Source organism: Arachis hypogaea, chromosome 15, assembly GCF_003086295.3.
Source record: "Arachis hypogaea cultivar Tifrunner chromosome 15, arahy.Tifrunner.gnm2.J5K5, whole genome shotgun sequence".
Classification (NCBI taxonomy): domain Eukaryota; kingdom Viridiplantae; phylum Streptophyta; class Magnoliopsida; order Fabales; family Fabaceae; genus Arachis; species Arachis hypogaea.
This window is the reverse complement of record NC_092050.1, coordinates 22,675,709-22,686,589: the sequence shown is the minus strand read 5'-3', so window position 1 is coordinate 22,686,589 and position 10,881 is coordinate 22,675,709. Positions and strand designations below refer to the sequence as shown.

The following is a 10,881-nucleotide window of genomic DNA, read 5'->3' as shown; positions in this document are numbered from 1 at the left end:
AAGAAGCAATAAAATTTCGAGTTTAATAAAAGAAATTCTAATTGGTTAAATGTGGTGGCAATACTTTCTGTCTTCTGAATGAATGCTTGAACAGTGCATATGTCTTTTGAATTTGTTGTTTAAGACTGTTAAATATGTTGGCTCTTGAAAGAATGATGAACATGAGACATGTTATTGATAATCTGAAAATCATAAAAATGATTCTTGAAGCAAGAAAAAGCAGCAAAGAACAAAGCTTGCAAAAAAAAAAAAAGCAAGCAGAAAAAGCCAAAAGCTCTTAAAACCAAAAGGCAAGGGCAAATAAAAAGGATCCCAAGGCTTTGAGCATCAGTGGATAGGAGGGCCTAAAGGACTAAAATCCTGGTCTAAGCGGCTAAACCAAGCTGTCCCTAACCATGTGCTTGTGGCGTGCAGGTGTCAAGTGAAAACTTGAGACTGAGCGGTTAAAGTCAAGGTCCAAAACAAAAAGAAGAGTGTGCTTAAGAACTCTGGACACCTCTAATTGGGGACTTTAGCAAAGCTGAGTCACAATCTGAAAAGGTTCACCCAGTTATGTGTCTGTGGCATTTATGTATCCGGTAGTAATACTGGAAAACAAAGTGCTTAGGGCCACGGCCAAGACTCATAAAGAAGCTGTGTTCAAGAATCATCACACTAAACTAAGAGAATCAATAACACTATCTGAATTCTGAGTTCCTATAGATGCCAATCACTCTGAGCTTCAATGGATAAAGTGAGATGCCAAAACTGTTCAGAAGCAAAAAGCTACTAGTCCCGCTCATCTAATTAGGATCTGAGCTTCAATCAAAAACTCTGAGATATTATTGCTTCTCAACCTATTAGTCTTCTATTTTATTTGTCTAGTTGCTTGAGGACAAGCAACAGTTTAAGTTTGGTGTTGTGATGAGCGGATATTTTATACGCTTTTTGGGGATAATTTCATATAGTTTTGAGTATGTTTTAGTTAGTTGTTAGTCTATTTCTATTAGTTTTTAGAAAAAATTCATATTTCTGGACTTTACTATGAGTTGTGTGTTTTTCTGTAATTTCAGGTATTTTTCTGGCTGAAATTGAAGGAGCTGAGCAAAAATCTGATTCAGGCTGAAAAAGGACTGCTGATGCTGTTGGATTCTGACCTCCCTGCACTCAAAGTGGATTTTCTGGAGCTACAGAACTCGAAATGGCATGCTTCCAATTGTGTTGGAAAGTAGACATCCAGGGCTTTCCAGAAATATATAATAGTCCATACTTTGCACAAGAATAGATGACGTAAACTGGCGTTCAACGCCAGTCCTCTGCCCAATTCTGGCGTCCAGCGCCAGAAAAGGATCAAAAGCTGGAGTTGAACGCCCAAACTGGCATAAAAACTGGCGTTCAACTCCACAAATGGCCTCTGCACGTGAATTGCTTAAGTCTCAGCCCCAGCACACACCAAGTGGGCCCCAGAAGTGGATCTCTGCATCATCCATCATAGTTTATCCAATTTTTGTAAACCTAGGCTACTAGTTTAGTATTTAAACAACTTTTAGAGACTTATTTTGTATCTCATGACATTTCAGATCTAAACTTTGTATTCTCTGACGGCATGAGTCTCTAAACCCCATTGTTGGGGGTGAGGAGCTCTGCTGTGTCTCGGTGAATTAATACAAGTGTTTCTGTTTTCCATTCAAACACGCTTGCTCCTATCTAAGATGTTCATTCGTGCTTAACTGTGATGGAGGTGATGAGCTGTGACACTCATCACCTTCCTCAAATCATGAACGTGTGCCTGACAACCACCTCCGTTCTATATACGATTGAATGAATATCTCTTAGATTCCTTAATCAGAATCTCCGTGGTGTAAGCTAGAACTGATGGCAGCATTCATGAGAATCCGGAAAGTCTAAACCTTGTCTGTGGTATTCCGAGTAGGATTCAAGGATTGAATGACTGTGACGAGCTTCAAACTCTTGAAGGCTGGGCGTTAGTGACAGACGCAAAAGGATAGTAAATCCTATTCCAACCGGATCGAGAACCAACCGGTGATTAGTCGTGCTGTGACAGAGCGCGTGAGCGTAGTTTTCACTGGGAGGACGGAAGGTAGCCATTGACAACGGTGATCCACCAACACACAGCTTGCCATAGGAGGGCGTGCGTGCGTGAATCAGAAGACAGAGGAAAGTAGAGATTCAGAAGACAAAGCATCTCCAAAACCCCAACATATTCTCCATTACTGCACAACAAGTAATCTTTAATTTATGCTTTCTTGGTTATTCACAATTCAACTGATAAACATAATTGACTTCCTGACTAAGATTTACAAGATAACCATAGATTGCTTCAAACCAACAATCTCCGTGGGATTCGACCCTTACTCACGTGAGGTATTACTTGGACGACCCAGTGTACTTGCTGGTTAGTGGTACGCGTTGTGAAAAGTGTGATTCACAATTCGTGCACCACTGGTGCTGGGCGGCTTGGTAGAGATCGGCATGTATCTGGCATTTGGAGCAGTTTCTTACCAGCTGCATGGAGTCCCTGATAACCGAGGGCCAGAAGTACCCAGCCCGGATAACTTTCTGGGCTAGGGTTTTGCCTCCGATGTGATGGCCACAGCAGCCTTCATGGATTTCGCGGAGTATGTACTCCGTGTCCCCGAGCTCGACGCACTTGAGTAGGGGCTACGAGAATCCTCGTTTGTACAGTTGTCCTGTTACGACAATGTAGTTGGCGGCTTCCTTTTTTATCTGATTTGCTTCCTTAGAGTCCTCGGGTAGCACTCCATTGAGGAGGTATTGCAGGATAGGGGAGGTCCATGATTCTTGGTTGGAGGCCGGGAGGACGGTGTCGGTTGATACCGACAGCGATCTGACGACTTCTTGAATTAGCGACTGGTTACCTTGTCTTGGCTTGGTGCTGGCCAGTTTCGAGAGTAGGTCTGCCCCTGCATTTCGTTCCATGGGGACGTGTTGTATGGTTACACGATCGAATTCTTCTTTTATCTTGTTTACTTTGGTGAGGTACTGTTGGAGCAGGGGGTCTCGTGTCTGATAGTCTCCGTTGACTTGGGAACTAACTACCTGAGTCACTGCATACCTCCAAGATTTTTGCCCCGACCTCCTTGGCTAGAGTCAAGCCAGCCAAGAGAGCCTCGTACTCTGCTTGGTTGTTGGAGACTGGGAACTTGTATCGAACGGATGGTTCGATTACTATCCCATTTTGGCTTTCGAGTATCACTCTGGCTCCTCCGGAAGTGGTGTTGGATAAGCCGTCTACGTGTAGCTTCCAAGTTACGACGGCGGGGTTTCCTAGAGTCATATCAGCGATGAAGTCTGCCAGGGCCTGTGCCTTGATCACGGTCTGGGCTTCGAATGTTATTTGGAACTGGGATAGTTCGATGGACCATGCTAGCATTCTTCCCGCCAGGTCGGGCTTATGCAGGACTTGTCTGACCGCTTGATTGGTTCATAATGTAATGGGGTGAGCCTGGAAGTATTATCGAAGGTGTCGGGAAGCTGTGAGGAGTGCGAAGGAAATCTTCTCGAGGCGGGAGTAGCGTGATTCCGTGTCTTAGAAGACTTTGCTTACGAAGTATACGGGTCGCTGGACTTTGTTCTCGGTTTCCCGGACAAGTGCCGCGGCCAGTGCTTCTTCCGTTATGGATAGGTACAGGTAGAGGACCTCCTTTGTTTGGGGTTTGGCAAGAATGGGGGGTTCCGTCAGTATTTTCTTGAAATGTTGGAATGCTCTTTCCCATTCTGTATCCCATTTAAAGGGGGTTCCTTTCTTCATAAGTTTGAAGAAGGGGATCGCCTTCTGGGCTGACGTGCCAAGGAAGCGGGACAGGGAGGTCAATCAGCCAGTCAGTTTCTGGATGTCTTTGAGGTTTTTTAGGCTTTCCATTTCGAGGATGGCCCTACACTTCTCCGGGTTCACCTCTACCCTGCGCTATGTGATCATGAAGCCCAGAAATTTTCCTGCTTCCATTCCAAAGGGGCATTTTGCCGGGTTAAGGCGCATCCGGTGCTTCCTCAAGGTGTTCATGACGAGCTCAAGGTCATCTATGAGTTGCTCGCCGAAGTCAATTTTGGCGAGCATGTCATCTATGTAGACTTCTAGCTTGGTCCCGGACAAGCCTTGGAATATCTTGTTGACGAGCCTTTGGAAGGTGGCTCCAACGTTTTTCAGGCCGAAGGGAATGACTGTGTAACAGTACGTGCCGTTCGGGGGGATGAATGATGTTTGAGGGGATTAATGCCGTTTTCTCCTCGTCTGGTTGGTGCATGGGTATCTGGTTGTATTCGGAGTATGCGTCCATGAAGCTGAGGTATTGGTGACCAGATGCGGCGTCTACCAGCCCGTCAATATTTGGTAGGGAAAAGGTGTCTTTTGGACAAGCTTTGTTTAAGTCCGTGTAGTCGACGCACATTCGCCACTTTCCGTTAGCTTTTTTTACTAGCACGACATTGGCGAGCCAGGTCGCATAGGGTAGTTCCCTGATGAAGCCCGCTTCGAGGAGGGCTGTGACCTATTTCTTTACTTCGGCTGCTCTGTTGGGGGACATTTTTCGTCTCCTTTGTGTCACAGGCTTGGCCTTGGGATCTACGGCTAGCCGGTGGGACATTAGGTCGGGGTCAATTCCTGGCATGTCGGCGGGAGTGAATGCGAACAAGTCTCTGCTCCGTCTTAGGAGGCGTGAGAGGTCTTCCTTAAGGTCGTATGGAAGGTTCCTGTTGATGAAAGTGTATTCTTCTATGGTGTGTCCTATTTGTAGTTTCTCCATGTCCCCCTCTGGTTCCAGTCTAGGTTGTCTGTCTTGCCGGGCATCGAGGTCGGCTAAGAATATCCGGCCGCGTCGCGGGATCTCTCCCGTAGGGCTAGGCTGGTGTTGTCGCATTCTACTGCGATTTCCCGGTCTCCGTGGATTATTCCGATGGATCCGTCCTCTGCGGTAAACTTCATGAGGAGGAATTTTGTGAAGATAACGGCGGAGAGGTCGTTGATTGTTTTTCTTCCGAGGATGACGTTGTAGGCGGTGGAGTCTTTGAGGACCACGAACTCGGATAGGATTGTCTTCCTTTGGTTTTCCATCCCTATGGTGAGGGGAAGGACAATGGAACCGTCTGGTTTGAGGAAGTTGTCTCCGAGTCTGGTGACTCCCTTGCGGTGTGTCTGTAGATTGTCGTTGCGGAGTCCGAACTTGTCGAAGGCTCCTCTGAAAAGGATGTTAGAGTTTGCTCCTGTATCCACCAGTATTCTTCTGACTAGCCCAGTTCCAATCTTTGTCGAGATGACAAAGGGGGCGTCTTCCGCCAAGGTGCCGTGTTGGCAGTCCTCGGGGGAGGATGTTATCGCTTTACCAGTGGTGGCGGTTGGGGTTTGGTTTTTGACTGCCAAGACCTTGAGATCCTTCTTGAGTGCTAATTTCGATTTACTCGGGGTGTCTTTGCCTGTGATGACATTTACAATTATGGTCGGGTCTGTCTCTGGGCTTTCCCTGGGGGGCTTGTCTCTACGTCCTCGGGTTGCGCCCTTCTCTCTCTGGTGATCTGTCTCTTTCTGCTCGTTTTGGTTCCCTGATAATTTTGGTGAACTCGGGGAGTTTTCCGTCTCTTATTGCTTATTCGAGAGCATCTTTTAAGTCAAAACAGTCTTATGTCCTATATCCGTAACCTCGGTGGTAGTCGCAGTATATGGTTTTGTTGCCGCCGGTTCTTTCCTTAAGTTGTCGGGCCCTTCGGGAGGATACCTCGGTCTGTTATTTGGTGGTAGATCTCGGTGATCGGGGCCGTCAGGGGTGTGTAGTTAGAGAATTTTCTGGCTCTGGGAGGTCGGTTTATGTTCACCAGTTTAGAATGTTCCCTCTGGTTTTCTCTTGGTGGGGGGTTTATGTCGAGGTGCTTTGTTGCCGTGCTGGGTGTTGCCATGTTGCCGTTTATTGGCGGCTACGACTTGACTTACCTTTTCGTCGTTTATGTACTCCTTTGCAATGCCCTGGATCTCGTGCATGGTCCACATCGGTCTGGTGGTGAGGTGTTTCTGGAAGTCTTCGTTCATGAGTCCGTTGGTTAGGCAGAGGCTTGCAATTGAGTCAGTCAGTCCGTCGACCGTCAAGCACTCGTCATTGAATCGGTTAAAGTATTTTCTTGTGGACTCGTCTTGTCTCTGAGTGACTCCCAACAAGCTGATGAGATGTTTGGCTTTGGTGATTCTGGTGGTGAATTGGACCTTGAATTTTCGTGAGATGTCGTGGAAGCCAGTTATAGATTCGTTGGGCAGGGCGTTAAACCATTTAATCCCGGGTCTGGTTAGGGTTACCGGGAAGGCCCTGCATTGGACCGCGTCGGGGGCTCCTTCCAGGTTCATTCTGGCCTCGAAAGCTGTCAGGTGTTCCTGGGGGTCCTTGGTTCCGTCGTACTTCATGTCCGTGGGTTTGTCAAAACCCTTGGGGAGTTTTTCTCTCAGGATTCTTTCAATAAAAGGAGTAGCTCCCATGATCACGTGGTCGTTTCTTGTGCATTTGGGTTCTCGATGTCGTCGGTCGTCGTCCGTGTCGTGTCAATGACTCGGGTCGCGGGAGACGCTGCGGTCGTGCCTCTTGCCATGTCGCCGTTTGGGCGACTTGTCGTGTCTTCTGCCGTTTGCACCGTGCTGGTGTCCCTGGTCGCGGGAGGCGCTGCGATCATTTCTCCTGCCGTGTTGCCGTTCGGGCGACCTGGCATGTCTGGTTTCATGGCGGGATCTTGATCGGGAAGTCGCGTGGCTTCCGCTTTCAACGTGGTGTTTTTCCTTAGTTGGAACTCGTCCCTCGAGCTCTTGTACCTGGAGACAGAGATCTTGAATTATCTGGGCTCCCTTTTCTCCCAGGTTTTCGGCGACTGGTATTCGGGACCGTTCTCTTTATTTTGTGCCGGGGTCTGGCGAATAGTGCTTGCTATCCTTCCATGGGGTGTAGTCTCTTGGTGTTCGGGGGTTGGGTTCCTCGTTCGGGAGTTATCATGGTGGCTCGGGGATCGCTCCTCGAAGGCGTCCGCCATTGCATAACGATGTTGCAAGTCCCCACAGACGGCGCCAATGTACTGGATGCCTCTGGTACGGGTTGAGAGATGGATCGGAAATTTGTGGGTCGACGCGGATGCTGGATTATTTGACTGGAGCAATGGGGGGTGGTACCTGCAAAGACACTCTGACGCTCAAGTCAGAATGGATCTGAGAGGTATAAGGTGTGTAGAGTGAACGTCATACCTGAGGGGACAGGGGCTCCCCTTTATATAGGTGATGGTGATTATCTTATCTTATCTTATTTGGTTAAGATAAGGGAGGTATTTAAATTTAATTGTTGGTTAGAAGCTTTAGCAAGCCGGTTCTGGACTTTCTAAAAGGTCGAAGTGGGTCCGATCTAGATAACTGAATTCAGAAACCGTTTTGAGTGTGGGATCTGTGGGACGAATCCGTAACAGTAGTCTATGAATACATGCATCTTTTCAAGGCTAAAATCTATGGAGAAACAAATAATCAAATATGACTTTGAAATTAAATATGAACATGCTTATGATAGAGTAGAATGAAATGTATTAAGTAGTAAACTCTTTTACTAATCTAATTATTTAGTATATTTATGAGTTTGGTTTATGATAATATTAAAAGGAAAAAAGTTTTGAAGAATTTAATTTTGTTTAAGCAATAAAATTATGTTTTATCTGCTAACACGCATGCTAATTTTAAATCCGCGTACTTAATTATCCCAAGCTTCATTTTCATTGGGTGAAACCATTTTATTGATATTTATTTATTGTAAGTATTGTTTTTCCAAAGAACATGTCATGTAAGGAATAATCCCTTTTGTTAGACCCATTTTTTCTTCTTTTGGGGATCGAATATTCAAAAACAAATGCACGAGAATTGTCAAATTTTGAGGTAAGATTCACGTCCCATTTATTCTACAAGATAGTAAGTTGTATTGATTGGAAGCATTGGTCAAGAAACAACCCAACAATTATACAAATAATAAAGACTTAATAAAGACAATAAGTAAGGAACTAAACATAAAACGTCTAATTCTAAACGATCACATATTTAAAAAAAAAAATCACACACACAAAATTAAAAAGAATAAATATTTAGATTAATCTCTGAAATTTTATACTTGAGTCAAGTTTATCATTAAAATCTTTTTGATTCAATTTAGTCATCGATATTTTTTTGGTTGATCAAATTGTTTCCTGATAAATTTTTTTGTTAATAGACTATTAGAGAGTACTCAAATAAAATGGCGTTGTTTTACTCTTCAAGTGAACCCCACTAAAATCCCGTACTATTTGTACTTTGTTACATAATTTTTTAGGAATTATTGAAATAAAAATATTAAAAATATTTTTTTATAAAAATATTTTATATAAAAATATAATTTATTTATTTAATTATATTTTAAATAAAAATAATAATTTTATAATATATTAAAATTTAATCTTATAATTTATTATTTAAAAACAAAAAAAAATTATATATGAATAATTATAAAATTTTTATTAGAATATTTATTTAATTTTTTTTGTGCCTCCTTTATTACAAAATAGAAATACGTATTCCCACTTCTCACCATGACCATGCCCTATGATTTCTAAAAATTTTTAGTAATTAGTAGTATTAATTATATATATATATATATATATATATATATATATATATATATATATATATATATATATATGTGTGTGTGTATTTAGTGTGTAGTGTGTTATGAACCATGAGCTGGAGGTTTAAATAGTAAAAAACATTACTAGAGTATTGCCATTACCAAATACCAAGGATTTCTTTTGGCCAGTCGGTTGTGTTTATTTATAAGAACGAAACATTAAAATAAGAATATAAAGATATAAATTTATATTTGACAGATAAGATATAAATAAAAATATTGTATTTAGAGATATTAAATTAGTATATTTTGTATTTATTTTGATAAAAAAAGACACAAAAAATATTAATAAAGGATAAAATTTATTTTTTATTTTTTTTAATGTTTTTGTTAATTTTTTATAAATATATTTTTTATTATTATATTTTTCTTCTTAAATTTTTTAAATGAAAAAAAATAAAAAAATTAAATTTTTATAATTTATTTTAATTTATTACCAAACAAAATATAAAAATACAAAATCTTGTGTTTTTATCCTTTGTGTCTTATTCTCAGTATCTTATTTTGTCCTATTTCTTAAAAACAAACGCACCTTTAATCACGGCCTGGGCGTTGCTAACTCTTTTTTTTATTTAAATTGAATAAATACATAGTACTCAACCCATTGTTTTAAAAAAAAGTAAAAATAAAAGCAATTTTTAAATATTTTTTATCAAAAATATCATTTATCATAATTAGTAATTATAATTTATATCATTAATTCTAATTTTTTAATTTTTAATTTTATTCTAAATCTTAATATTTTCTCCCAAAACTTAATTTTTTTTAAATTCTAAATTCTTCCCTAATTCTCATCACTCTGTTGGAAGAACTTTTAAAAATTACCATATTTTATTGCATTTTATGATTAATTTTAATTATACTTTTAATTAATTATATAAGATGTATACATATTATTAAGCTAATTTAAATTTGACATATAGAAATTAATGCGAAATTTTAAGAGTGTTGATTAATCCAAGGTAAAACATAAAATATACAAACAACTTTTGATATTCTTAAACTTAGTTACTATGTTCTTCTAATTTTCTCTAAGTGTGTATAAGGCTTATTTCCAACAACAATTTTCTCTTCAGTAGTATAATCGTTCCATCTAGTTTTTTTTTTTTTTTTTTTCAGTCATTTGCATTTTAATTGAGTTTTTTTCATTGGCTCTTCTAGGAATTAGTTTTGGAGACATGCTATTTTGTGTAATTATAAAATAAAATAATATTAAAATTATATGTAATTTTTACTAGTATTTTCAATAATACAAAATAAAGGAGTAAAAACTAACAAATTAATAAAATTAGTATCGTAAGAATCAAACTTATTAAAATACTAATAAATGTCTAATCAAACAAAAAAAATCAAAAAAATAGTTAAAGTGTAATCGAAAAATAGTTAAAGATTAATTTATATTTTAATATTAATAAATATATCATTATAATTTATATTTTGTATATATACTATATCTCCATATCTTATAAAAAATTGAAATTTTTGTATTTACGTGTCTCGTATTATATCGTATCATGTACTGTGTCAATATCTGTGTATTATAATTTAAAACATAAATGTTAAACCTTAAATTCTAAACTATAAATCATAAATCATCTAAATCCTAAATCATACTTTGAATTCTAAAATTTTGAATTTTAAATTCTAAATCACAAACCGTAAATTTTAAATACTAAATTTTAAAATTTAAATCTAAACTATTGGTATAAAATATAACAAATAAAGAGTTATAATTCATTTAATTAACAAAGAGTGTAACACTTTTTATTTAATAAAACATATTTTTTTTTGGTGACTTTAATAAAACACATTTAAGAATGGGGCTTGGCACAAACAAATCAAATGGAACGAGGGCCAAATTACACAATTCTACCAAATTAAAAAACGTTACCTGAATCTCTCAAAAGGGAGCCCCATTCGAATTAGCCAAACCAACACTAATTCGAATTAGGCCAATTTGAACTAGTAGTGATGTTTGTAATTTGAATTTGGCCAATTCGAATTATGCATGCATGTAGCCTTAGGGTAGTTCAAATTAGGGTGATTCAAATTATGCATGCAAGGACGTCCCTAATAATTCGAATGAGTCTGTTTCGAATTATATATATATATATATATATATATATATATATATATATATATATATATATATATATATATATAATTCGAAATTGATTGCTTCGAATTATCAAGCCCCGACATGTAT

General features: G+C 39.2%; 1 protein-coding gene across 1 annotated transcript; it reads right to left on the bottom strand.

Moving 5' to 3' along the window:
• Window positions 1-4,816: 4,816 nt before the first annotated feature.
• LOC140179155 (uncharacterized) lies at window positions 4,817-6,475 on the bottom strand. The gene is made up of 2 exons (XM_072217808.1): window positions 5,942-6,475; window positions 4,817-5,590 (listed from the first exon to the last, which is right to left on the bottom strand). The coding sequence occupies exons 1-2, from the start codon at window positions 6,473-6,475 to the stop codon at window positions 4,817-4,819; spliced, it is 1,308 nt and encodes a 435-aa protein (XP_072073909.1).
• Window positions 6,476-10,881: the final 4,406 nt, after the last annotated feature.

What these genes read in the sequence shown, in the direction of transcription:
- LOC140179155 (XM_072217808.1), bottom strand. Translation starts at nt 6,475, where the DNA reads ATGGGAGCTACTCCTTTTATTGAAAGAATCCTGAGAGAAAAACTCCCC. An exon ending in AGTACATAAACGACGAAAAG is followed by an intron (nt 5,591 to 5,941) that starts GTAAGTCAAGTC and finishes AAGCAATAAGAG; the next exon opens with ACGGAAAACTCCCCGAGTTC.